This window comes from Biomphalaria glabrata, chromosome 10, assembly GCF_947242115.1.
Source record: "Biomphalaria glabrata chromosome 10, xgBioGlab47.1, whole genome shotgun sequence".
NCBI lineage: Eukaryota > Metazoa > Mollusca > Gastropoda > Planorbidae > Biomphalaria > Biomphalaria glabrata.
In genome coordinates, this window is record NC_074720.1 from 31564607 (window position 1) to 31592578 (window position 27972).

Genomic DNA, 27972 nt, shown 5'->3' on the forward strand with positions numbered 1-27972 from the left:
TCCCTATCTGTCACACTTCATCACTTACGGAGGTCCCCTATTTACGGCCTAAGAAAAAAACAAAAAAAACAATAAGGAAAAAAACAACAACAAAACAACAACAACAAAACAATACTTATATTAAGTGTAGTTTTATTAATTGGTTAAGATCAGTCTATGCCCTTCTAAGAGTGTATACAACTGAAGTTTCTTTTAGCATTGAGACAGCAATTGACGGTGGATGGATGACAAGGGAAAGAAGATTGAGTTACATTTTATTTAAAGTTACTGATAAAATTCCTGTTAAACTCGTAAATATAATACTATTAATTAAAAAGAACATAAATACCAAGTCTCTCGTGTAAGGAAACTTTTAATAACATTGATAACAATCCACATGAAACAATAATATAAGTGTTTTCCAGCACACATTTTTATTTCACGCAAGCACACACAGACCCACCAGCCGCGCGGACTGCGTAAGACCCAACTGAAGGACGAAGCTTAACTATGAGTCCGTGAAAGTCTAATTTCAGCCTTATGCAGAACTAGACTGTCCCTCTCATTGAGTTATAACATTATATGCGGTCCCTTTTTTTTCTTTGTGTGATTATAGATCAGTAGGAAATACAATGATTTGAGGTCAGGTATTAATGGAAATATGATAGACATGAGATTATCATTTCTCCTTTGATAACCAATTATGGTTTAATACATAAAAATGTTGCAGTTTTGTTGTGGACAAGGCAAATTTTTTTTCTCCCCTTGTCCAGTATATGCACTCTATCTAGCGACCCTAAGGCAGTTTGCAGTACTCAGTGCTACACCCTGACAGAGCCTGCGTTGCCGCTGACCCCAAACTGTATCAGCACTTGCCGTTCCTTTGGATATATCCGCTGCTTGGAGAGGGGGGGGGGGCTGATGTGTGGGCGACATCGTTCTGACCATTTCCATGAGATGATCCATTGTCGTTTCGCGACAGAAGGAGACCATAATCTAGCAAGTTTGGAGAAAGAGCTATCCAGGGAAAAGATTACTTTTCGGTTGTTGCTGTGGTTAGGTAGATCGCTACATGAACCTGTGCATTCGGTGGCAGTCTTTGGTTGGGGTAGAGTGAACTTGAACTTGACTATTTTTCCATTCTTAGACATCTTAAACCAGAAATGTACGAGTCTTGCTACCGTGTTGTCAGCACAACTACAGCTGTAAGTCTTCGGTCTTCTTCGTGACGTCAAGGACTGACTTCAATTCAAATAGGTTATCCGTGGCTGTCTTCAACTTGGTATAATATCACCACTATTCACCTTTAGTCTATGACAATATCGTATCCATTGAATCACTGAGTTGAGTCTTTTAGTAAACTTTGTGTTAAAACTATCGAAACTCTCACTTTCTTCTATTTTAAGGAGCAGACGGTCACGGCCAGCTGCAAAGTTTTTTAGAAACTCTTCAGGTTGTGCCATATTGTGTAACTCTTCTAATTTGGATGTCACATTCTTCTGAAACAGACACATCGTCTGCAGCATCTGTTCGTGGAACTTGACATATCTGAAAATAAAATAAAGTAATAATAATAATAATAATAATAATCTTTATTGTCCGTATGGAAATTTGTCTTACAATTTGTGCATTACACCGAACAAAAACATTATAACTATAAGAAACCAAAATGTACATTCACACCAGTCTCACTCATAATTTACATGTGACAAAGTTTATATAATAAATAATAAAATAATGCAGCAGGTTATGATAATGAAATAAAATAAAATAAAAAATATGGCACAATTAGTTCAAGAAAAAACTAGATCTATAGATTATCTGAGGATGATAAAAAAAAGGAAAATAATTGCTGATGTCCTGATGCATTAGAACATGGGAATAGTGAAAAGCGTAAACAAATGAACTCAGAAATGTTGAAGAAATGACACCAACAAAGCCAATGGGCGGACCTATCTAAGGTAAAAGTGAAAAAAAAGCTAGTCTAGATTCGTGTAGAACCTCTCTGTACTTCAAATTGTTGTCAATGGTACTAGAGAGGTTCTAAGGATAACAATAATTAAGAAGAAATCAAAGAAAGATTAATATTGAAGTCAATTAAGTACTTCGTTCTTTGAACAAATAAACTTTTATTCCTTTGAATGATTGTACTCTGGGAAGATGTTGAAGCAATTTTTATTACACGCAGTGTTTAAATAAACTAGTTAAAGTTCAAACTATTTTTAGCGGCCCCCGAAAGGGGAAAAGACGCAATTAGTTTTGTGTGAAATGTCTGTCCGTCTGTCCGTCCGCCCCGTTTAGATCTCGTAAACTAGAAAAGATAGTGAAAATCCGACATCACAATATTTTAGTCCATTCTGTTGCAACGTCTCCTTTTTTCTTTTCTAAAAGCGAAAAATCTAATTTTTTAAAAATCATTTATGCAAGCAATTTCATCATAAAAATACACCACTTTTACAACTATTCACTTTTAATAGTAACAAACACAGTAAACACTGGAGTCTCCGCGGCGTAACAGAATATAATCTTAAAAATTTTTAACACATTTATACTAGAGGTTTTTTATTTTTTCTCAAAAACGTTTTTTTTTAACAATTGAATTGCTAAGTTAAGTAAGTTCTGTCATACTAACAACTACAATTACACGAAAAAAATGTTTCCTTTTTTTTAAAGAAAAAAAATCTATTTAGTATACATATAAGTTGGACATAATTTAAAACAACAATTAAAAAGTAAATTTTCATATTATCAAGTGAACTGCATTATAAAACAATTGTTATATAACACTTAACTAAAGTAAAAATTTCCTACGAAATGTTTTTTTTTTTTTTTTGAGGAACTAGAGATTGACCATTTACAAAGCAATTAGATTAATTAGATATTCATTATAAGACATCAGTTAGGCCAAGTCACATTTAACTTCACATTCACTTTCACCTATCCTTTGGTTTGCTGAACCGCTGGGGCGCCACACAAGATCTGTCAACCTTCTTTCTCCATTCTTCTCTGTCATTTGTCTTTGATCGAATTTAATTCTGATGTTCTTTCCGAAAATATTGATACCTGCCTTTTTACCTGCCTGGGTGGACAACTTCGGGGGCCGATTTTGGGTTTGTGTTTCCACACAAACTGTCTTTGTAACCTTGTTTCTATTTGTTTTCTATCGTCTGAGTTCCGGTATCTTTTTTTTTTTTTTGAGCCTGCATAGCATTCAAATTAGAAACCAGCAGACAGCCTAATGTGACATTTACATTGACTGTAACAAACGGATAGTTCAATTCGTGACATGTGTAGTGTTAGGCGCTTCCGCAGTGTCGATTGCAAATCAACCTAATGGAGGTAACACTCAACGCGATATTTAATCCAATAACTCAGGCGAAAGGCCGAACAATGAATAGAAGCTAGTCGACGATGTTACTGAATGTCGAACAAGTTTAATAGCAACGAAGGGAACTGTCGACTGTCCTCTACTTCTATCCGTTTATAAAATGCGACTTATTTCTACAATATCCTGGAATAATCTGATATGTCCATGTCGGTGCGTAGGTTATGGCATTCTAGCACCAATGTTTATTAAGTGCACAATTTTTGAATGCACTTTCTTGGTTGCCTTGCTTGTAAGCTTACGGAGTGGTTTTGTTATTATGCTGGTGTAACGTCGTGTGTTTGAGATTCTTCTGTGTTCCCCTGTTTAGGGTGAGTATTTAAGGCATTACTGCACTTCGCAGTTGTTTCGCTGCCTAAGTGTTTTGGGACTAGAAATTTCAATAACAACAGGGAGTTAGTTATGGGATTATCAAGATTTACATTGGAGTTTATTATCGGCTGTGGGCCAGTGTTGAACATGTGGCGTTGTGGGATAGCAAGGTGCAGAACTATTGTTTAATTACTATAACCACAATATTCGAATATTTAAGATTCAATGTCATTACTCCATCAGTTGTCATTATAACTTATATTCATGTCATTAAACAGTTACATTGTTAACAGTGAGTCAATTATTTATTGTAAGCACGAAGGTGCCTGTTGAATGTCAGGGGCCCGGGCAAACGAGCTAAGGCTTTAACACAACCCTGACAGTCGACTTCTATTTCGTTCTGTCTCTAAAACCCTATCCCTGTTTTACTAGTCACGTCATTGTCACTAAGTAAAAACGTCCCTATTTTCGAAACAAATAATTAATTCCTAATCGTGTCATAACTGTAGCTGAAAGGCAAATACCCTGTAGTCTACCTACCCAGGGGGCTAGAGTTCAAATCCCGTCTTGAGCACAGTGTGTGTGTGTGTGTGCTGCGCGCCTAAAGACAGCACAGAAAGCTATAACACAGAAAGAGATTGGACCAGAGTGAACTGCGCATGCGTATGGCATGAAAGTCACGCTATAATTCAAAGAGATATCTAACCTTCGACCGTTGTCCAGCTGACCATACATAAGATCGTAGGCCTCCAGGAAACCGCTTTCATTGTCCACCATCCACAGCTTGGCACCTCCGTATTTTGATCTTCTCAGGTTTCTTATAGGTTCCTGGAGAATTTCTGGATTCTTATCTTTATCTGCCCCGTCCAGCATGCTGGACACCCTGCAAGGAAAACGTGTGTCGTTTTTAATCCTCTGAAGAATAATTTATGCTCGGGTTCAGAATAAAATGGGCAGGCCAAAAAAAAGAAAGAAAAAGAAGGTAAGATTTGGCATAGTGCATTAAGAGCTTTTGGGGGAGGCTTGTGTTCAAATATAGATGTAGAATAAATTTTATTCGAGATTTGACTCAAGCTGGTCTTTTGGTACATGCCTAAAAACAGCACTGAAACTTTCTCTCTATTAACCCAAGATGTCGACCAAAGTGTTTGGCCCAGAGCGTACTGTACATTCAATAGGAGCATGTAAACACGCACACACTTAAGAAAAGGTTTAAAAAAACAACACAATTAGATGGTAATAATAAACTCTGACAAGGATAAACAACCCAGATATTTAGGTGGTTATAATAATTTCTGACAAGGATAAACAACCTAGATTTCGGTGGTATTATCAACCTCTTTTCAATGACCAGCAAGAAATGTAAAAGCGCACTGTATTAGTAAGCATGAAGAGAGGCAGGCGAAAGAGACAGTTGGAAGACATCAACGCACTGACCGACCTCAAACTCCCCCCCTCCCCCCAAAAAAAAAAAAAAAGTGAGGACTGAAAGATCTATAAATAGTTGTAAAAAAAGTGTAAAATGTTTTAAATGTTTTGGATGTTCATTCAGAGTTGAAGATAATTTTATTTTCAGTCCTAACCTCCCGCAAGACGACGGGGGGATGGCAGCGGGCAGGGTATGAACCCTGGACCTTCGAGACAACCAAACTCACATATAGAACAACCAGGAAATCACGAGGGAGCTTATGCACTACGTTGGCCTACCAAACTATATAACAAGATAAGTTTAGGGTGAAGGAATAGGTTTAGTCGTTCAGAATTACTAGTTGCGTTCCTTAATTAATATTAGATATCCTTTTTTTTTTTATTTGCCAAGGACAAGCACTGTGTTTATTTTTCTACGTTGATTCTAACACTTAAGATTTCTAGAGTTATTTCCCTTGTAACGCCTTTCCTAAGGAGAATGGAAAGTTTTGGGTAAGATAAAAATGAACAAGCATTTTACAAGTTTTATTATTTTAAGTTTTCGACACTAGTTTGTTATTTTTTAAATAAATATCAAGTAGATCTACAGTACTGTTCACTAGAATAGTTTTTAAATAAATATCAAGTAGATCTACAGTACTGTTCACTAGAATAGTTTTTAAATAAATATCAAGTAGATCTACAGTACTGTTCACTAGAATAGTTTTTAAATAAATATCAAGTAGATCTACAGTACTGTTCACTAGAATAGTTTTAGTATTTAATGTCTTTTTAAACAAAAAAAAATGTAAAGCTTAAAAGGCAAACTATTATGTACATATTAAAACTTCAGATTCTTAGAATACCATTGTTATAAGTAAATATCGCAAATTGTAGTTTCTTTACAAATCAGAAAAACAAAATACATAAGCGAATGTTAGGCCTACACTGCTCATATATTAGGGACATGCTCGTCTCCGGAAACAAACCAAGGATCTCTGCCAATGCTTTTTTTCACGTGTGTGTGTTTGTGTTCGATGCGCAAAAAACGACTAAACTTACCTGTCGTAATTCCCAGTTAAATAGTCGAATAAGATCATGGTTCCCCATTGAACCAAAGCCAGTACGGCATCCAGCATCTTTTTGTTGCTAAGTGACATCGGTCTGACGCGCCCCTGCTCTCCGGTGGCGTCTGTGTTTGCGCTGCGCTGTAAGAAGCTCTGAAGATTGTGTCTGCTGACCGGGACATTCGTTTTCAGCGCTTTGAGGATTGGCTCAGGCATGAACACACGTGACCTAATAGACCAGACAAGGAGAAGAAATAAACAACATAACAATAATGTTTAACGAAATAATGTTTTAATAATAATTTTACAATGTTAATCTTGAGTAAGTAGAGTTCACGTGTGTTGTTCGTATTTGCATCCATTTTGTCATTGTTATAGAAGTTACACTGAGATGGTCAATTGTAGTCAAACTGAATTTCCATTTGTTTGGACCAATAAAAACTTTTGGTCAATTAATCAAGCAGTGGGTCAACTAATTAAGCAGTGGATCAGCTAATAAAGTAGTAGGTCGACTATCTCTTATTTTACAATGCATATGCTGTATGTCTATATTACTCATTGGTTTTGAATATTGTATAAGTACAAGTGAAACATGTTTCTGAATAGGTTTCAATATTTTATTTACGTTTTGTAATGCGTGTTATCAATGTCCTCAATCCACATGCTCAGTCCAACATATTCATCAGGAGACCAATTCAGATGCGAGATCATCATCTCTCCGTGAGTTTGCCACTGGCTGGAGTTGAGTGCGGAGATGGCCACGGGAGGGACATTGTCCAGTTCCATGTAACGAGACAGCCAGTAGGACAGGACTTCACCTGATGATAACAGGACAGTAATATATTAATTATTGATACGATCTATGTTAAACTGGACAGTCCTATTGATTCTTTGCATTCGTAGAGAAATACATTTAAATATATAACTCGATAACTCTTAAGTAATTGAATTTCTGATATATTTAGAAATTCTTTATTTATGGCGATTGTAAGAGATTTATAACATTTTTTAGAATTAAGAAATCAGAGTCATGCTGTTATTGAGAGCCATATCATCCATCTTAGAATTGACAAGAAAGGGAAAAAAAGATGGTCTCTCGTGACGTTAAAAGCCTCAACCAGACAGAGCACTTATCTAGTACAAGCCTGCTATTCAAACCCATTGTTTTAATAAGCCTGTAAGTCAGAACAATGTAACTTGCCTTGAATAAACCTGTTACTCGGAGCGCGGTATCGAACGCACATTTTACTGCCGTCACCAAATGTGGCGAAACCGTTCTTCTGTCTTCCACATCTTTCTTCTGTAGCTGGTTCCAAGTGTTTGATGTTCAAGTGACCACACTTCTTAATCCATTGGTCAGCTTCATATTGACCAACACCTGAGTAAAGGGACAACAACATACAAGTAATTATTTTTTTTTAAATCCAAAGGAGACAAAATAAAGGAAAAAAGTAACATTAATTTTAAAAAAATCATTTCCTCCTCCATTCAGCTGATGGTGGTCTACAATTTCTCCAGTCGTTTCAGTGAGCTTTTCACAATCAAGTTCTTTTAGTAACAAGTGTAGCTCGCGAAGACCTTCCTTCTGGGAACAGTACCAGGAAAAAGAAGAAGAGGCAGACAGAGAAAGCGATGGGAGGAGAACATAAAAGAATGGACGGGCCTGCCATTGAAAGAGGTTCTAAGACAAAAGACAGAGAGAAATGGAGAAAGACGGTCGACGAGTCTTGCATGGTGCCCCAACGGTCCAATAGAATAAGGGATAGGCAAAGGTAAAGCTCATTTCTACATAAGACGGTGCGCAAAATGTATGTGTAAGTATTTTATTTGTGTAACTCTTTACTGAATACAAAGAAACTTTAAGTAAAGATGTGCCGATTGATTGTGTAGGCTAAATAGATTCTGATGAATCCACGAGGAGGTCTGTCGTAATTCAAGTTAATAAATAGGTGTATGAAGTGGAAATAGGAGAGACCATTGACTGCAAGACGTGCATTTTAGATGAGATATATCTGGTTGAAATTAGCATTATTTCATTTGTGTTTCTACGTAGACCTACATGTACATAGAAGTTGAAAGCTGTGTACATTAATTAACCAAAGATTTATCTATTTTTTAAAAAAGATTATTTCAAGTTCTACATTAACAAATATAATAATCGTTTACAGGTTTCGTTGTATTAGCTGCTTGGAGCTTCAAACCATCGACCGAATATCAACACACAGTTTGAGATCCTTCACGGCCTCTTCATTATCGTCCTGGGACTTGCAAGAAATGCCAAGAAACCCTTGTTAAGAAAGTGACTACAGCGGACCTAGCTACTAATTCAAGTGCTTTTTAGTTTGAGTATGAGAGAGAAAGGGGGAGAGAAAGAGAGAGAGAGAGAATGAGAGGAGAAAGGGAGGGAGAGAGAGAGAGAGAGAGAGAGAGAGAGAAAGAGGACAAGGAGAGGTGGGGAATGCTTTATTGTTCTGGTATGTCTTTAATGAGCCAACTCGTTCTCTCTTCGGCCTGTTGGCATTTAACCTTTAACCCAGTTCCCACTATTCTTAGAGAGTTATCTCCCACGACTGCTAGAATGCCAGATAATGTTTCCTTTCTTTTTCTTATCAAAACGCTGGCGATGCCAAGATGGAACGAAATCATTTCTTTGATTCTCTCTTTTGACATTTGCAACTTTTTCCCCAGCTACATTATGTTGTTGTTGTTTTTTCAATACTGTACAATTAAAAAAATAAGAACATCTTATCGTTTAAATGAAAACAAATGCATCGAGGCTCTATTTTGAAATTTGGGAAAAAAATATTTAAATAAAAATCATAAATCTAGACTGTCTTTAGAACGTGTAGATCTAATATACACATTTAAAAACTATAGATTCCTTCTTTGAAATGGAACTATGTAGTAAGCTAGACATTAATATTGCAAAGATCCAAACAAAATAGCAGTGTTGTCATCTATCCCACGATGTGTTTAGCACGTCGCCCTTACAACTTATCTAACCAGCGATACTACAAAATATCAAATATAAATATATAGATGTATAAATAACCTCTAAATGAATTGTTGTTTTTTTTAATGTTTACCTACCCGAGGTAAAAATAAATTTCAATCTATGAAATAATGAATCAAGTGATCTTTCTGGAATTGTAAATACAATGTGCCAAGCAGCATGTCTTTAGGATCGAAATTTCTGTTCGATATGATAATGAGAAGTTATCAAAATAAATTGATCACATTTATCTATGACGAAATTGTGAGGTAATAACATGAAGAGAAAAGGTCAACTAAAAGGTTTTCCTAAAATACATATGACACATTGATTTAGTTCTTAATAATAAAGTTAAAAGAGTTTACTACACTCTATGAGGCAATTCATATTTTTTTAATATGGGAAAATATTCTATTAGAGTCCAGTGTTTCCCAAACTTTTTCCTTAACGGAACACTTCGCACATTTAGAGGATTTATCGGAACACTTTGGTTTTTTTTTAGAGAGATTAATTCACGCGGTGGCTTACTAGCTAATTACTCCAGTAGTTTGAGGAACACCTATTCAGACTTCGCGGAGCACTAGTGTTCCACGCAACACAGTTTGGAAAACACTGTATTACAAATTCTAAACATTAAACTTAAGTTTATCAAACGTTAGCAACTGTAACGATGATTTTGGAAAACACTGTATTGCAACTTCTAAACATTAAACTTAAGTTTATCAAACGTTAGCAACTGTAACGATGATTTTGTGTAGATCATAGGATGATGATTGCAATGGTCAGCTTCATAAAGGAGGGATGGATTGAAAGGAGGGATGGATTGAAAGGAGCTTTTTCAATGTTACTTGTTTCTATGTTTTTTTACAAATGAAACAAAAGAATAAACAAAACCGATTTTATTTAATCCATTAAAATGAATTTTTACAAAGTTGTTGGTCTAAATATTTCAAATCTATAAGGGGAAGTAATCATCTCCCTTCTTATTATTTTAAGAATCGCTAAGACTTGAGATCAATTCAAAGGGAAGAGGGGCGAGGGAAATAAACTCTTTAAATCTCGCTCTTACATCAACTTAGTCTGCCCCCTTAGACGAACATTTGAGACGTTACGGAAGAATTAATTAGATTGTTATCACTAGATCTAGTGGGGAAACAGCAAGACAGAAGGGAGATAATAATTAGGTTTGTTCCTATTTACTGAGAGGCAACATTAAAAGAAGGAAACATTTTAAGGATAGCTACTAGATCTATTTCAGAACAGAAGATGTTGAACACATTTTAATAGAAATACAAACTCACTTTATACACAAAACTGAAACGAAAATATAAAGCCAGCTATGACAATGCGTTTTAGTAAATTTTAAAGTATATAGTATATTAATGAACAAAATAGGCTTATGGTATATATTACTACCATAGACGACTACAATATACCAACAAGAAATAGAAAAAATAATACTTTTTTAAAACCAAAGCTTATCAAAGGAAAAATAACCGCTAATCACTACCGTTTATCTTACATATAGTCCAAATACTTGAACAGTAATACACCACAGTAGCAGAAAGAAGGTCGAATGTGCAACAGCCCCTTGTGATTACGGATGCCCAGCCTGTGACCGCAGCTGTGTATCAAGCATTGGCCTCTTTAGTCACACAAGAAGTTGCAAAGGGAAAATTGTATTTCACGCGACGTAAAATGCCACAGACTTTAACAGTAATAATACAATACCATAATCTAACCATAAGCATGACTCAGGGCCTAGTTGACACCAATAATTATAATATTGTACAATGCTGAGCTATCGATTGGTGAATTGAACTGTGATTTCCGTCTAAACATTTTCATGTTATCATCGTTATTATCATCACTATTATCTATTCCAGTTTGGGTAGGATACAGAGGCTAAAATCCTCTTTGCAAAAGCTGAAAGTTTTTAGGCCGCGAGTCTGACCCCCCCCCCCCCTCCGCCAGACAGAACAGTGTACACTATTCTCATTCAGGCAGGTGAGAGGGAGCTCTTATTCAACTCAACCTGACAGTTTCAAGAAGAAAAGGAAGAAGAGGAAGAAGAAGAGGATGAGGATAACCATATTTTATACATCAATAAGGCCGTCATTAACTGCACTGCTAGTAAATCAATAATGTATTCTGGCTTTAAGCTTGACATTAATTTGTCATAAATCTATAATTAAATGTAGCATTAATTTGTTTTTGTACATCAGTAAAAGTTTATCTTTAGTTTTTCATTAGTTCCACCGTTAAGTCTATCAGAAGTTTCTCTGTCACTGAACGAGACAAACGTTTAAATTCTGTCAGAACTTCGTTTTTCACAACGCAGACATACGCAGAGCCTAACAAACACACAGCATATCAGTACACATAACACCGACCTACAGGCTACACCACATGACACAAAACACACACAGACACACCTTATAACAACATACGACAAGGCTTACACACAACATACATAAACGCACACATATTAACACATAAAACACATACACACACACACGATCTAATTTCATATGTAGCATTTTTTGTTATTCTGATCTTTTTTTTTTTTTAAAGAAACCAAATCAGTGTGTGTGTGTTGTTATATTGCCTGCAGGTGAGTGTTGCAATGTGTGTATGTGTTTAACCTTTGCTCACATCAGATACAGAAACAATAAACCTTGAAAAGTTTGCGTGAATCTCTCTCTCCCCCTCCCTCCCCGTCATTGTAAGTCTGAAGACCGCGTATGTTTATATTGAACGAGCGCTAACACTGATGTGTCAGACTCACTCGACACATCCATCATTTGAAACAACACACATCTGTTTGTGCTTTGGTGTGTGTGAGCAACACAAACACACCTACAGATACGTTCACAGGGGAAGCTTTTCTTTTTTCTAATCAACAAGACTGCTTCTGTTAAGCTAACCCTCTTTCATATTGCCTGGTTCCAGGGTTTGAGCTACTAGCAGTAAGGGATGTCTGAGGAGGAGTTGTTCAGTGGTGTACTTTGGAATTGCAGTTAGAGATCAACTTGCTAAGGACAAAGTCTTTTTTTTTATACAATAGATGGTATATCATGGGTACATGACCTTAGTTGGGGAAAGTAAAGGCGGTTGGTCGTTATGCTGGCCACGTGACATCCTGCTCGCTAACCGTTGAGCAAAGAAACAGATGACCTCAACATTATCTGCCATATAGATTGCAAAGTTGGAAGGGAAACTTTACTATTATATATGATGGGCATGTGTGGTATATATTGTAATAACCTCTTATCTACTAATTGTAAAGAATAATGGGAAATTGAAAGGTAGACCTCTACAATAGTGAGCTATAAGTCTTGGTGGATGAATGTACTTCAACGGAAAAGGAACTATTTCCCTTTCTAAATTTTATAAAGAAACTTCCTGTTTGCACAACTCTTGGGACCTTGACGCGTTGAACACGTGACAGCGAGAAACGAGTCCAGTTCAACCCTTCGAATCTCAATCAAACTAATTATTAGGCGAATCATTTGACGTCTTCTTGCTAGTATCACAAATTTATGCAATTATTTGATATCTGTTTTTAAACAACAACAGATGCGCATTTACGTGTATATTTAGAGTTTGTCCTACTACGATAGCAACTTAGAATTCATTAATATTTATATGTAAAGAACTTCACCAAAACCTATTTAAATATAAAATATACTTAAAAAGGAAACATTTGTTTTATTTTAGTGAACAAAAGGGAATCATTTTTTTGCATAAATAAATGCATAGCTTACTTTTGATTACAAAAATCTCAGCATTAATAGACTTGCGCTTTTGGCCATCTGGCGGGTCAGGAGCAGACGTGACCTGCCCCTCCTCAATCACGCTTTTTCCTTCTTATTTCTCACATCACCATTAGGGAAGTACAAATGAAAGATTGAGATGAATACCAGATCTTCGTTTCTGGCTGGTGAAAGGTGGAAACAGCTGGACGAACGAGATTTGTTTCAGCGCAACACGACAGACTATTTAGCCTCTCAACCTTCCTGGCAGACTCTCGCCTACACGATGGCCAGGAAACCTAGCCATCAGAGCAAAGCTTAAACCTTAATAAGACAGCGCGTAGACTGACAACATAGCAATCATATCAAAGCAGTTATTTTGTTATTGTTTTTTGTTTTTTTTTTTAATTTTGTTTCTTTTTTTTTTTAATTCCTACAATTAACTTGCATTCTCTTCATGCGTGGAAGGGTAAAATTGGACGGAAAAAAAAATGATTGTATATTTATCAATATTATTTCGAAAACAATTCTAACGTTATGTAACGATGTTACTGGACATAGGACAGTTTGTATCTATCTATGTGAGGAAAAAAAATCACAGGCTAATAGACTACATAGTTTATGACGAGTTTTAACACATTATTTTTTTTTCTGAAATATTTAATCTTCGTCAACTTAAAACTGGTTTATGTATTTTTATTACGCGGTCAAAGAAAGTAAAAAAAAAACAACACGTCTTAAAGTAGGGATAGATGATTTGTGTTCATATTACTTGTTTTTCTTCCTGAAATAAGCGCAAAATATCTTATTGTTAAAGTAAAAACACGTGTCTTCCAAAAATGACATATATATAAATAGGATTTAATTTTAACAATGATTAAAACTTATAAGTTTTTTTTTTTTGATGCGTGGCTAATTTGTCCAAACAAGCAAACAATAAAAACTTATTTAAAAAACAAAATTATATGCGTAAAATAACTGCACATTTACAGTAACATAACTAAACACAGGAAGAGTTATTTCCTTTTTTCTATATCAAACAAAATTAGTTTAATTAATCGGTTAATTTTTTGATTGATTCGTGTTTTGTTAGGGACAATGAATAACTGCAAAGTTTCGACTTGATCCGAGACTGGGAAGTGGAAGAACTAACGTGTACAATATTTACAGCAGACAGACGGAGTGAGTTGATATATGCTTTGTAAACATAGGCCTAACCATAATTATATGTGGAAAAAATATATATTGTCTTGTAGAACAAAGGTGTGTGTATAAATAACAAAACTGTTTGTAAAAACAATAAATAAATAATGTCACTCATCAAATCATGTTTAAAACCTTCCCATTAACAATCTAAAAATATATAATAAAAGCTGCACTGGCTTTTGAATTCATCTACAGTTCTCTTAAGGAGATCAAGATCACCTTTCGTTCGTCGCGAATTCTACAGCGCGCAGGCTACAAGTGGCTCTGTACGTCCAGGTATGTCTCGGGAATTTCTCGCAATGTTAGGACTTGAAGACGTTGGCCCTATTAAGTTAGGACTTGAAGACGTTGGCCCTATTAAGTTAGGACTTGAAGACGTTGGCCCTATTAAGTTACGACTTGAAGACGTTGGCCCTATTAAGTTAGGACTTGAAGACGCTGGCCCTATTAAGTTAGGACTTGAAGACGTTGGCCCTATTAAGTTAGGACTTGAAGACGATGGCCCTATTAAGTTAGGACTTGAAGAGGTTGGCCCTATTAAGTTAGGACTTGAAGACGCTGGCCCTATTAAGTTACGACTTGAAGACGTTGGCCCTATTAAGTTAGGACTTGAAGACGTTGGCCCTATTAAGTTAGGACTTGAAGACGCTGGCCCTATTAAGTTAGGACTTGAAGACGTTGGCCCTATTAAGTTAGGACTTGAAGACGTTGGCTCTATTAAGTTACGACTTGAAGACGTTGGCCCTATTAAGTTACGACTTGAAGACGTTGGCCCTATTAAGTTAGGACTTGAAGACGCTGGCCCTATTAAGTTAGGACTTGAAGACGCTGGCCCTATTAAGTTAGGACTTGATCTCATTGGCCCTATTAAGTTACGACTTGAAGACGTTGGCCCTATTAAGTTAGGACTTGAAGACGCTGGCCCTATTAAGTTAGGACTTGAAGACGCTGGCCCTATTAAGTTAGGACTTGATCTCATTGGCCCTATTAAGTTACGACTTGAAGACGTTGGCCCTATTAAGTTAGGACTTGAAGACGTTGGCCCTATTAAGTTAGGACTTGAAGACGTTGGCCCTATTAAGTTAGGACTTGAAGACGTTGGCCCTATTAATTTAGGACTTGAAGACGCTGGCTCTATTAATTTAGGACTTGAAGACGCTGGCCCTATTAAGTTAGGACTTGAAGACGTTGGCCCTATTAAGTTAGGACTTGAAGATGTTGGCCCTATTAAGTAAGGACTTGAAGATGTTGGCCCTATTAAGTTACGATTTGAAGACATTGGCCCTATTAAGTTAGGACTTGAACACGTTGGCCCTATTAAGTTAGGACTTGATCTCATTGGCCCTATTAAGTTAGGACTTGATCACGTTGGCCCTATTAAGTTAGGACTTGATCTCATTGGCCCTATTAAGTTAGGACTTGATCTCATTGGCCCTATTAAGTTAGGACTTGAAGACGCTGGCCCTATTAAGTTAGGACTTGAAGACGTTGGCCCTATTAAGTTAGGACTTGAAGACGCTGGCCCTATTAAGTTAGGACTTGAAGACGTTGGCCCTATTAAGTTAGGACTTGAAGACGCTGGCCCTATTAAGTTAGGACTTGAAGACGTTAGCCCTATTAAGTTAGGACTTGAAGACGCTGGCCCTATTAAGTAAGGACTTGAAGATGTTGGCCCTATTAAGTTAGGACTTGAAGACGCTGGCCCTATTAAGTTAGGACTTGAAGATGTTGGCCCTATTAAGTAAGGACTTGAAGATGTTGGCCCTATTAAGTTACGATTTGAAGACATTGGCCCTATTAAGTTAGGACTTGATCACGTTGGCCCTATTAAGTTAGGACTTGATCTCATTGGCCCTATTAAGTTAGGACTTGATCACGTTGGCCCTATTAAGTTAGGACTTGATCTCATTGGCCCTATTAAGTTAGGACTTGATCTCATTGGCCCTATTAAGTTAGGACTTGATCACGTTGGTCCTGTTAAGTTAGGACTTCATCATGTTGGCCCTATTAAGTTACGACTTGAGGACGTTGGCCCTATTAAGTTAGGACTTGAAGACGCTGGCCCTATTAAGTTAGGACTTGAAGATGTTGGCCCTATTAAGTAAGGACTTGAAGATGTTGGCCCTATTAAGTTACGATTTGAAGACATTGGCCCTATTAAGTTAGGACTTGATCACGTTGGCCCTATTAAGTTAGGACTTGATCTCATTGGCCCTATTAAGTTAGGACTTGATCACGTTGGCCCTATTAAGTTAGGACTTGATCACGTTGGTCCTGTTAAGTTAGGACTTCATCATGTTGGCCCTATTAAGTTACGACTTGAGGACGTTGGCCCTATTAAGTTAGGACTTGAAGACGTTGGCCCTATTAAGTTAGGACTTGCTCATGTTGGCCCTATTAAGTTACAGTGCTGAAAAACAAGGTGCTTGAGATGAAACAAGAATAGAAACGGGGTAGAACAAAATACGTGGCCTGCACGTGGGAAACCCGTGTCTATGCTCGCATACACACTTTCTCTATATGTGTGTGTGTGTTCATGTGTGTGTATAGAAAGAAAAACGGGGTATTTGGTTACGTGTCTAAAAAGAAGTTCTTAAGGTATGGGCTTGAACTCAAAAGTTTCTATCACATCTAGTTGTCGAGCGTGAGTTGAAGAAGCAGAGGGTTGCGCCACAGAAACACTATTGAGGACGGCAAAGAAATGAAAAAGTTGGCAAGTGGCACTAGGCAACATCTTTGGTTTCTTTCTTCTTTATAACGTTCTCACAACATCGGGTTCAACGCATCATAACGTCATTTACTGCCAATCATGTCGTTTTTTTGAAATACCACCCAGAGATAACGTGGGGAAAAGGGAGAGGGGGGGGGGCTATGTTGTATTGCTAATATTACATTGAAGCAGATTCTGCTGAATAGGTAAAACAAAGAAGGGAGTGAGAGAGAAAAGGTGAGGCAGTCTACAAGAGATCTCACATCTCACTCCATTCCATTTTGTTATGTCTATAGGAATTTCATTGACATGCAGGGACATCCAAAGAATATAAAATCCAGCAATAAGATGGCTCATGGTCCTATTCATAAAACTTTGTATAAATATAGATTATTCTATTTTAAAAATTGCGGTCCGACTTATTAATTACAAATATAAGTTTAAGAATTTAGTAAAGTCTATATTAAAAGATCATTTATCAATTAAACTCATTTTTACAAAGCTTTTATCAACTCATTCCATCTAGTACAATTTTGTACACGTTAGTTCTCCCACACCCATTCTCAGATGAAGTTTAAACTTTAGGCAATTATTTATTGCACCTAACAAAACATGAATCAATTAAAAAAACAACAACTATTAAGCCAATTAAATACTGGTAAATAATTTATTTGCTAGTTAATGAGTTTGTATTAAGAGATATGGCTAAATATGTGGGGTATTGTCCCTTAGATAATTCTCAGATCATACACAATTATTTATTGTACCTAACAAAAACCGAATCAATAATATTCTTATGGGTTAGTGTTCATTATGTTTTTCAGCTTAGAGAGTGTGTATTTTATTGAAGAAAAAAATAATAGTATGCAATAGTTTAATGTTTTATCTTATTGAGAGAAAGAAAAAAGAATTATGTCTTGATCTGGTCGATCATGTTAATTGGAGACTTAAATTCTGCTTAGTTATTGGCTTTCTTGGCTGATTTAGGCAAAACGTTCTATGCTCTGATGGCACTGTGTGAAAAAGAGAATTAATATGAATTCCACCTGGTATATTATATAAAAACTGTGATTTATCTTTGTGTCTTTCTGAGTATTTTATTAGGTTGTGTATTTTTTTTATGTGTAAATTGTGTTTTAGATTTGTTATAAATTATTGCTACTTTTAAGTCTTCTATCCTGAAGTGTCTCTCCATTTAGTTATTTCCCTTATGGTGAATATTCATTAGTAATTAATCTTCCGGCTCTATTTGGTGTCTGCTCAATAAAAAAAAAAATGTTTTCTTCAGTTGAAAACAGAAAACGCATATTCCAATATTGATATTCATATATGATACTGTGTTAAGCGCTGGGCAGCATATTTATACTATTATTAATAGAGTGAAATCTGTGTGGTGCATTTGGTGAATTATTTTGGAGATTAGAGATTGGGTATTTTTAGCAGTTAATTTTTTAGATGAGTGATGATAAAAACTATATAATAATAACAATAGTAAAAAAAAAATAGACTTAATAATAATAATTACAATAATACTACCGACTTCAATACAATAAAATAGTGTGCATCATTATTACATCTTACATTTACCTTTAGGAACTAGAGTTTCCACAGCGTCCGACCAGTAAATACCACTGAACAATTCATCAAAACTGGCTGAGGATCTGAACTCTGTCACTTGAGCTACACTTCCGGTCTGCTTTGGTTGCCTTAGAAACGTAGCATTGGCTACCTTTTGCTGCGATTCCTTTGAAACAGTATTACGTTGCGCCCTCAGGGAACCGTTTTTCACACCAGGCCTGGAGTTACCTTTTCTTTCTCGCTGGTTGAGCTCTTCCCTCCCTTCAGATGAGGACCGCTTCAGATCAGGTAAAGCCCACCTGAAGGAGGAGGAAGTGTCGGCGGGGGCGCCGTGTTTCCCCTTACCAGTGTTGTGACTGCGAATCAGGGCCAGGAAGTCACCACCCGTAACGTTTGATTGTTCTAAAGGATGCCGTGATCGCAGTTTATTGTCGGTGTCAAATGTTAAAGCAGTAAGGCCGACGCCCGGACTTGATGACATGATTCCGTGCCTGGGGCGCGTATATCTCGCGAACTCATCGCCCAGGGCGAGCAGAAGAAAGACGGCGCACGTCATTAGACACAAAGCGCCCAGGATGGACGTCTTGATACGGCAGAGCTGATAGATGCGGCAAGTCCACATCACTTGTCATTAGGATCTCGGGTCTGCGAGAAAAAAACTTGAGTCCATAGGACAGTTTATTACTCAATCCAGGCTTATTATTTGCTGATTTCTAACTAAAATGTTGCACCTTAAATGTGTGTCTCAAAAACGAAGTGTGTCTTGGGGTCAAAGTTTGCTACATTCTGGAGACTTGATAGCAATGACTTTAGAAAGTGTTCAAAGGTACGGAAGAAATTAACAAATATGTATATAGTTAGAAGCTTAAAATATTGAACGAAATAAACTTATATAATAATAATAATAAAAAAAAAGAGGAATGGTCAGTCTCACAGAGAGAGAGAGAGAAGAGGAACGACTGAGAGGGAAGGAGAGAAAGGAAAAGGAAGATAAAATGAAAGATAGAAAAAGGGGGGGGGGGGAGAGAAGAATGTATGCATGTATACTGAAGAGAGAGAGAGAGAGGGGGGGATATTCTCTATATAGTTTCAGATAACAAAAAGATGAAACGATAATGTAAGTGCCGATCACACTTTGTTAGTAAACTATAGATCTAGTGAAACATAGAGACTAGAACCTATCCAATTACTCTACATCCCTATCAGATTAAATAAAACAATAAAACGACAACGCCACTGTTATTATAACATATAATAATTATTTTTTTTTTAAATAGGTATAATCCTTCGTTTCTATTCATAACAAAACAAAGTTCTATTATAACACATTTCGATACTTATACTCCTTTACACGCACAATACTGTCGTATGACGTAGTCGCGAACTTAAAAACGGCGTTCATTTTATGAACTGATACTATATCCAATTGAATGTTATTTAGTAGGAAAGCACCATATTTAATAGCCAGTTTGAGATCCCTCCATCTGAACGTATGTCACAGCCTAGAGAAGAAGCAGTCTTGTAGACTTAAGACTTTTACACATAAAAGAAGAAACTAAAGACTCACAGATACGCGTATGTAGACTGAGGAAGGAAACGTAACTCGGTGCCTACTGTCTTACAAGAGTTGTAATCACAGTGGGGGGAAAAGAGAGAGAGAGAGAGAATGATAAGCAACTGTGAGCTACATAGATCTAGATAAAAGGGGGCGGGGAAAGGAGAGTCACAGAAAGATAACAACAGAAAGAGGAGTGTGAGTAATGCTATCTTAAGTAATTTTGGGCGGGGCGGTGCAAATGGTGGACTTAAGGCAGTTCATGTGTGTGACGATGTAAGAAAGTGACCGCGTGATTCGCGCTGTAGTGGTGTATCTGTTCAATTCTCTATCTTTTTATTTTCTACATATGCGGAAAATTGGCTAGTCTTTTAAATTTGTTTTCTGTCTTTAATAGGTTCCCTGCATGTCAGGACTTTAGATACGTATTATTAGATACTTTAAAAGTCTAGGTAGCTAAGTATAATTGTAATAAAAATATATGTGTGTATTTGAGAATTTTTATGTTACTTTTGCTTTATAGTATATTAGACCCTAGGTTCCGCCTAACAGGCACATGGGTCGCACACAGTCGTACATAAAGTAATAAACTATGTTGCTAAGGATTTCAAATAAAAAAATGAATTGAGTGAAAACACGTTATTTCTCCCACATCCATTCTCGGGTCAAGTGGACAACCTCGCACAGTATTCATTGGCATCGAATAGACAAGTCATGAAACAATAATAAAAAACAAACAAACAAATTAGTCAATTAATTACTGGTAATTACTTTGTGTGATACCGACAAGGAAAACTTTGCCTTCAGTATCACACACACACACGCACACAAACACACACGGCTAAATCTTTTGGGTTTAGTCCCATTAAATAATTGTCGACGCTATTTTTCCCTCACGCGTTCTCCGATCAAGCTGATACTTTAAACAATTATTTATTGTACCTAACAAAACATGAATCAATTGTAAAAAATTAGTCAATCAATTATTTCTAATTAATGGTGACTCAGCTGATCACTGGTGTGAAGCAGGGTTGTAAAGCAGCTCTGACGTCAGGTTCCGCTTAGACGGCAATGTGTTCAACCTTAGGCCCCTATTGTCCCCTACTAAAACAAAAGAGATGGTCGTCACGGAGCTTCTGTATGCCGTTGGTTGCGCCTTCATTCAACTTGCTTACACTGTCACTGAACAAGGGATCCAGCTGGTTGTTGACATGAAATGAAAATACTGATGGCCTACTAAGTGATAGTATTTGCTTCAAAGGAGAATATGATGACGTCCTACGCGTGTCCCTGTGTCCATCTAGTCATGCATGTGACTTAAACTCTGAAAAGTCATTGGTTTCCCGGCTGACTCAGGCAACACTTTCCATACCATATAAAGAAAAGCCCTCATTGAAGGCAGGCGCAGAAGACAACAAGAAAGCTTAATAGACCACTGGCAGACAACAGCCTTGACTGCACGAGATGCGGGAAAATATGTAGGTCGCAAAGGGGTTTGTGTAGTCATGTTAAACATTAACATTGCACTCATCTTTAATGTTTGGAATAAAAGACTTTAGAATAATCATAAGGCTTGTCTTCGAGTCCGTAGATTAATGAAGAATGCAGTATTTCCCGTGGCTACGAAGCCCCAGCTGTGACCTACATATTTTACTACATCCAGGGCTAGCATATCTTATCTTATTTTCTTATCTTATATAATACAGACGTTACTTCAAAAAAGAAGATGATTACGTCCTACGCGTCATGCATTCAGTCATGCATGTTAACCAATGACTTAAATTCTGCCAAGTCACTGCTTTTTCTAACTAGCTCCTGCAACCCATTCCATGCTTAGAATTTTAGATGCTAAAATAGTAATAGCAATAGGGAAGAAGGAGTATTATTTAACATAAAATATCACAAACTTTATTACTTGACCTTGTCGTGATTTTGAAATACATTGAATACGAATGAACTAATCTTTAAATTCACTCGATTGTAGACTATTTCACCTTCTCAGATAAACTTTTACCTTTAAAATATAAATAGCTTCCATTGTTGATAATTGTTTCTTGTTTGTAGCTTCACATTTTATACTAAGAGCCTAATTAAAATGTGGAGCTAAAAAAAAACATGAAATTCAATTTGGTTTGTTTCCTTTTTGCGCACTTTATTTTTTTTAAATGCTACTAGATTTTAACTGAAAGTACGAAATAAGATGCGTACATTTAAAACTTTATTGTGATATGAGGATATATACAGTAAACGATACTCTGTTAGGAATTATTCTGTCAAAGTCTAAGCCAAACGAACCTCGGGTTTCAAGTAGATAAAGGAAACTTTCAATTTTAAATAATGTATTGGACATTACAAAAAAATATAAGGAATGCTAAAAGTCAGTATAAATTTTTGTTAAATTACGATTAATACACAGCCAGTGGCAGTGTACATTAACGGTATCTACTATCAATCATCAATGGAATCTTGATTTATGACTAAATTCTAAATATAGAATCAGAATATCTGGATAATAAGATTTAGATTTAGACTAAAGTTAGAATGTCTAGATTTAGATGTAGAATTAGACTTAATCTATAGTAAAAAAAACAACAACTCTACTTCTACATCTAGATTTAGAAATGTATACTAGGGCCAGAATATCTAAATACACCATAGTCATCAGATCAAATTTACAGCCTTGTCTGCAGATGTAAATCTATTTTCACATTAGTCTGCAGATCTAATCTAGAAATTTTCACCCTAGTCTGCGATCTAATCTAGACATTCTAACCCTAGTCTGCAGATCTAAATCTAGACATTCTAACCCTAGTCTGCAGATTTAAATCTAGACATTTTAACCCTAGTCTGCAGATTTAAATCTAGACATTTTAACCCTAGTCTGCAGATCTATATTTAGACATTTTAACCCTAGTCTGCAGATTTAAATCTAGACATTTTAACTCTAGTCTGCAGATTTAAATCTAGACATTTTAACCCTAGTCTGCAGATCTAAATCTAGACATTTTAACCCTAGTCTGCAGATTTAAATCTAGACATTTTAACCCTAGTCTGCAGATCTAAATCTAGACATTTTAACCCTAGTCTGCAGATTTAAATCTAGACATTTTAACCTAATCTGCAGATCTAAATCTAGACATTCTAACCCTAGTCTGCAGATCTAAATATAGACATTTTAACCCTAGTCTGCAGATCTAAATCTAGACATTTTAACCCTAGTCTGCAGATTTAAATCTAGACATTTTAACCCTAGTCTGCAGATCTAAATCTAGACATTTTAACCCTAGTCTGCAGATTTAAATCTAGACATTTTAACCCTAGTCTGCAGATCTAAATCTATACATTTTAACCCTAGTCTGCAGATTTAAATCTAGACATTTTAACCCTAGTCTGCAGATCTAAATCTAGACATTTAAACCCTAGTCTGCAGATTTAAATCTAGACATTTTAACGCTAGTCTGCAGATTTAAATCTAGACATTTTAACCCTAGTCTGCAGATTTAAATCTAGACATTTTAACCCTAGTCTGCAGATCGAAATCTAGACATTTTAACCCTAGTCTGCAGATTTAAATCTAGACCTTTTAACCCTAGTCTGCAGATCTAAATCTAGACATTTTAACCCTAGTCTGCAGATTTAAATCTAGACATTTTAACCCTAGTCTGCAGATCTAAATCTAGACATTTTAACCCTAGTCTGCAGATTTAAATCTAGACATTTTAACCCTAGTCTGCAGATCTAAATCTAGACATTTTAACCCTAGTCTGCAGATTTAAATCTAGACATTTTAACCCTAGTCTGCAGATCTAAATCTAGACATTTTAACCCTAGTCTGCAGATCTAAATCTAGACATTTTAACCCTAGTCTGCAGATCTAAATCTAGACATTTTAACCCTAGTCTGCAGATCTAAATCTAGACATTTTAACCCTAGTCTGCAGATCTAAATCTAGACATTCTAACCCTAGTCTGCAGATCTAAATCTAGACATTCTAACCCTAGTCTGCAGATTTAAATCTAGACATTTTAACCCTAGTCTGCAGATTTAAATCTAGACATTTTAACCCTAGTCTGCAGATTTAAATCTAGACATTTTAACCCTAGTCTGCAGATTTAAATCTAGACATTTTAACCCTAGTCTGCAGATCTAAATTTAGACATTCTAACCCTAGTCTGCAGATCTAAATCTAGACAATTTAACCCTATTCTGCAGATCTAAATCTACACATTCTAACCCTAGTATATTCTAAATTTACAAATACTTCAGGACAGAAGAGTAAAAAGTAATGTAGCCTAACACTCAACCAAATTTAGAAATGAAAAAAAAAAAAAACAAAACAACAACAACAACAAAATACTCAGAAAAACACCAAGATAAAGGCACATTTCTTATTCCATATGCTACGACAAATTCATACAAGTACTCCTTCTCCAGTGCCGTTAAAACGTGGATTGGGTTGACTACTCTAATAGCACTAGGGAAGAAGGAGTAATTTTTCCTAGCATATGGGACGAGGAATGTGCCTTTATCTTTGTGTCTTTCAGAGTTCTTCGAGTTCCTATGCTATGTGATTATGCTCATTTTCGACAATTATTATTATTATAATCATTGCATCTCAGTATATTGATGCAAAAAAAAATAATTACAAAGTAGGCCTTATGATGGAGGCGCGGTGGCGGAGCGGTAAAGCTTGGCTTCTGAACCGGGGGTCCCGGGTTCAAATCCTGGTTAAGTCTGGGATTTTTAATTTCAGGATCCTTGGCCGCCTCTGAGTCCAGCCAGCCTTAATGGTTAGCCTGCCTGACATTAGTTTGGGAAAAGTAAAGGCGGTTGATCGTTGTGCTGGCCACATGACACCCTCATTTCAGATCACAAGGTCTGAAAGGGGATCTTTACTTTACTAGGCCTAATGACAGACCAATATTAAGATTGGCCCACACCCTCGTTACGACATTATTGTAAAAGATTTAAATAAATAAAATTATAGTTTAATCTTTCATCTCATAACATACTGACGATTCGAGAATAAATATAGACTGACACCCGTCACACCCCTATATTATAATCATTAACAGAGAGAACGGTTTATTTTTAGGATCACTCTAGTTGTTACTTATTGGAGTGTATGTGTGCATTCCACAGAGCGCGTCCCCAGACGCTGTCCTTTTATCTTCATGATTGTGATGTTGACGATAATCATGATTGTGATGTTGACAATAACAGCAATCATGATTGTACGATATATATACAGCACGATAGTTAGTACAGCTGAAGGTAAAGTTACTCTATATAAGATTTTAATAGCGTGATGGTTCTAGTTTTACTACTTTCGTTGTTATATAGTAAATAATAGCATGCACCATATAACTCTATAGTGGTACATGTGGATTATGAGGACTTTACACACCAGCGAAGATTTTTCCGAAAACAACACTCTTTTACTTTGGTTCCACTTGATTATTCAGAGTGTATTCCCTCTCTCAACATCGTGTCAGATTCTGTTTACTACTGTGCTAACTTTGATTTTATTGAAAACTTGGGAATATAGGCTACTTGACTTCTAGAAAACTGAAGAATATCATCTGTGCAGTAAATCTACATGTACATCTGTTTTTTTGAAGAACCAAAGAACTGGCGAATAAATAAAAAAAATAAAAAAAAAACGTGAGGTTTATGTGCAACTGTGCCAGACCTTTACTTGCAAATTCTATGTCTATTTAGACGTAGGCGGTACTTGTCTAGTTACTAAAACACATTGATGATATCCTACTAGAGGACATTAATATAATATTATACGCGATGGCTGAGCGGTAAAGTACTTGGCTTCCAAACCGGGGATCCCGGGTTCGCATCCTGGTTAAGACTTGGATTTTAAATTTCGGGATAGGTTTAGGATGCCTTTGGGCGCCTCAGAGTCCGCCCACCTTAAAGGGTACCTGACATTAGTTGGGGAAAAGTAAAAGCGATTTGTCGATGTGCTGGCCACACGACACCCTCGTTAACCGTGGGCCACTGAAACAGATGACCTTTACATCATCTGCCCCATAGATCGCAAGGTCTGGAAGGAACTATGTAAACCCACTCACCAAAGCTTCATGTTTCAGTTATCAAACATTACACATGTTTAGGACACGCTCGCCCAAGTACACCGTGTTCACGAAAACAATGAGTAACCTTTGCACTGTTGTGCCGATATTTGATATTTTGTTTTTTTTTGGCACATCAGCACAATTTAAGCCATGTCGTGCCCATAATCCCTCAAGGGTTATTTCCTCTTTATAGTTCGAGAGCTAAATATTATACAGCTAGGTAATTAAAAATAAGGTCCATTCATAGCTCAGATAGAAAAAAAAATGTATATAATTTAATAAAACTCTATTGTAAATATGTTTATATTCACAATAACTTTGCCCTATCTCAGATCAAATTTACGTAGTCAATCCCAACGCCAAGATAAAGCCCAGTACTTCCTCAGGGTTGACATTACCAGTGTTTTGTAAGAAATGTAAAATGATTTACATGTTTCGGATGTTCCTTCAGAGTTGAAGATACTTTACTTACGAGTCCAAATCTCCCGCAGGTCGACGGGGGATGGGAGTGGGCAGGGTTTGAACCTGAGACCATCGATAAATCCAAACGAAAGTCCAGTGCGAAAACCGCATGAAAAGGCAGCCATCCATATGTATGTTTTAAAAGTTGTACAGACATTTTGTCCCCATTTAGTAATAACTTTTTCTTTTTTTTTTAATGTCGTCTGAAAACTAGGTCGCGTGGTAATGGAAGACCTTGAGAACAATCCTCACAAGGTAGCTGGGAAATACCTACAGGTATTTGACTTGAATGTACCCCAACAACCAGCAGATATTGTCGGCTACATAGACACAAAAAAAAGGAGATTTGCCAAGCTCAGGAGGAACATGGCCGAGCAAGCAGCAAACGCCGCAGTGCATCTCGTCCTCAGGGACAGTAAGAAGGAAGCTGCTGCGAAGATGCGATCAGGTTAAGGTCAAGACGGCTCTGTGGCGGGTTAAATTAAGTCCATCATAAAAGAAAAGAGCACTTTGAGAAGGTGTAGCAAGGGAGATAACAAGTAGAATGTATGGATTAAGTGTTAACTCCCTTAAATTATTGTTCACGCATATTGACTATGGTAGGGGGGAAAAAGGGCAATTGTTTCACTGCAAGCAAAAAATATGCAGGCCTGCACAAAATGTCATAAGAAATAAAATCCTGTACTAAATTAGTTCATTAATGAAAAGTAAAATCAATGTTACAAATCTACATGGAAGACTTGAAGTTATCATTTTTTTGTGTCTTTTCACTTGCATTTTATTTTGTTAAGACATTGTCTTCGAGACCGAAGATTATGACTGAGTTCAGTATTTCACGTTATTACGCAGAAGCACTTGCGACCTGCACATTTTGTCACATCAGATGCAACGAAATAGGGTCTACTTAAATTATGTTTTCGCCGTTTGAACTTGTTTCCAGCAAGGGCTTTTCATTAGGTCCAAATGAGTGTCCAGCGAATTTCGTGAGAGTTTTCCAGCTCTCTATTCCATCGGTCATCTGCTACAACATACGTTCCTCTCTGCCTGAGTTGACCTTTATACACTTCCGGGGTAAGGACGGTATCTCTGTTAAGTCTACTGTTAATGTCACACACACACACAAAAAAGAAGAATATCCACTTTGGCTTGCGCTCATCTCCAATAAAGAATATGTCTCCTACCCAGCGCATCTAACAACATCGAACAGTAAGCAGTGTCTTTGCACTTGCTCTTTCATAACTGGTGCTCTGTACGAAGCTTCTAAAGGCACCATCTATCTTCCAATTGTGCCAGCGTTCCATACTGGACATACTCTGGCAAGACTTCGTAACAAAAAAAAACCCCAACATGTAGGCCCTACTGCTGTATGCTAGTGCAAGGGAAGTCGAGATCCATCGATAACAAAGTGTAAATTAAACATAAACCTACAAAACAAAGACAAAAAACTTTGAAATGTTTTAGATCCGCGTAGCCTA

The 27972-nt window shown here is 36.6% G+C and overlaps 2 protein-coding genes across 2 annotated transcripts; one reads left to right on the forward strand and one right to left on the reverse strand.

Annotated features, from left to right (window-relative positions):
- Window positions 1–334: 334 nt before the first annotated feature.
- Window positions 335–19240, reverse strand: LOC106053640 (extracellular serine/threonine protein kinase four-jointed-like). The gene is made up of 6 exons (XM_056044878.1): window positions 18401–19240; window positions 7352–7528; window positions 6776–6968; window positions 6146–6379; window positions 4383–4559; window positions 335–1527 (listed from the first exon to the last, which is right to left on the reverse strand). The coding sequence occupies exons 1-6, from the start codon at window positions 19011–19013 to the stop codon at window positions 1254–1256; spliced, it is 1668 nt and encodes a 555-aa protein (XP_055900853.1). The 5' UTR covers window positions 19014–19240; the 3' UTR covers window positions 335–1253.
- Window positions 19241–22129: 2889 nt separating this feature from the next.
- LOC106053637 (uncharacterized) lies at window positions 22130–27227 on the forward strand. The gene is made up of 3 exons (XM_013209220.2): window positions 22130–22323; window positions 25089–25220; window positions 26712–27227. Exons 1-3 carry the CDS (start codon window positions 22284–22286, stop codon window positions 26948–26950), a joined length of 411 nt encoding a protein of 136 aa, XP_013064674.2. The 5' UTR covers window positions 22130–22283; the 3' UTR covers window positions 26951–27227.
- Window positions 27228–27972: the final 745 nt, after the last annotated feature.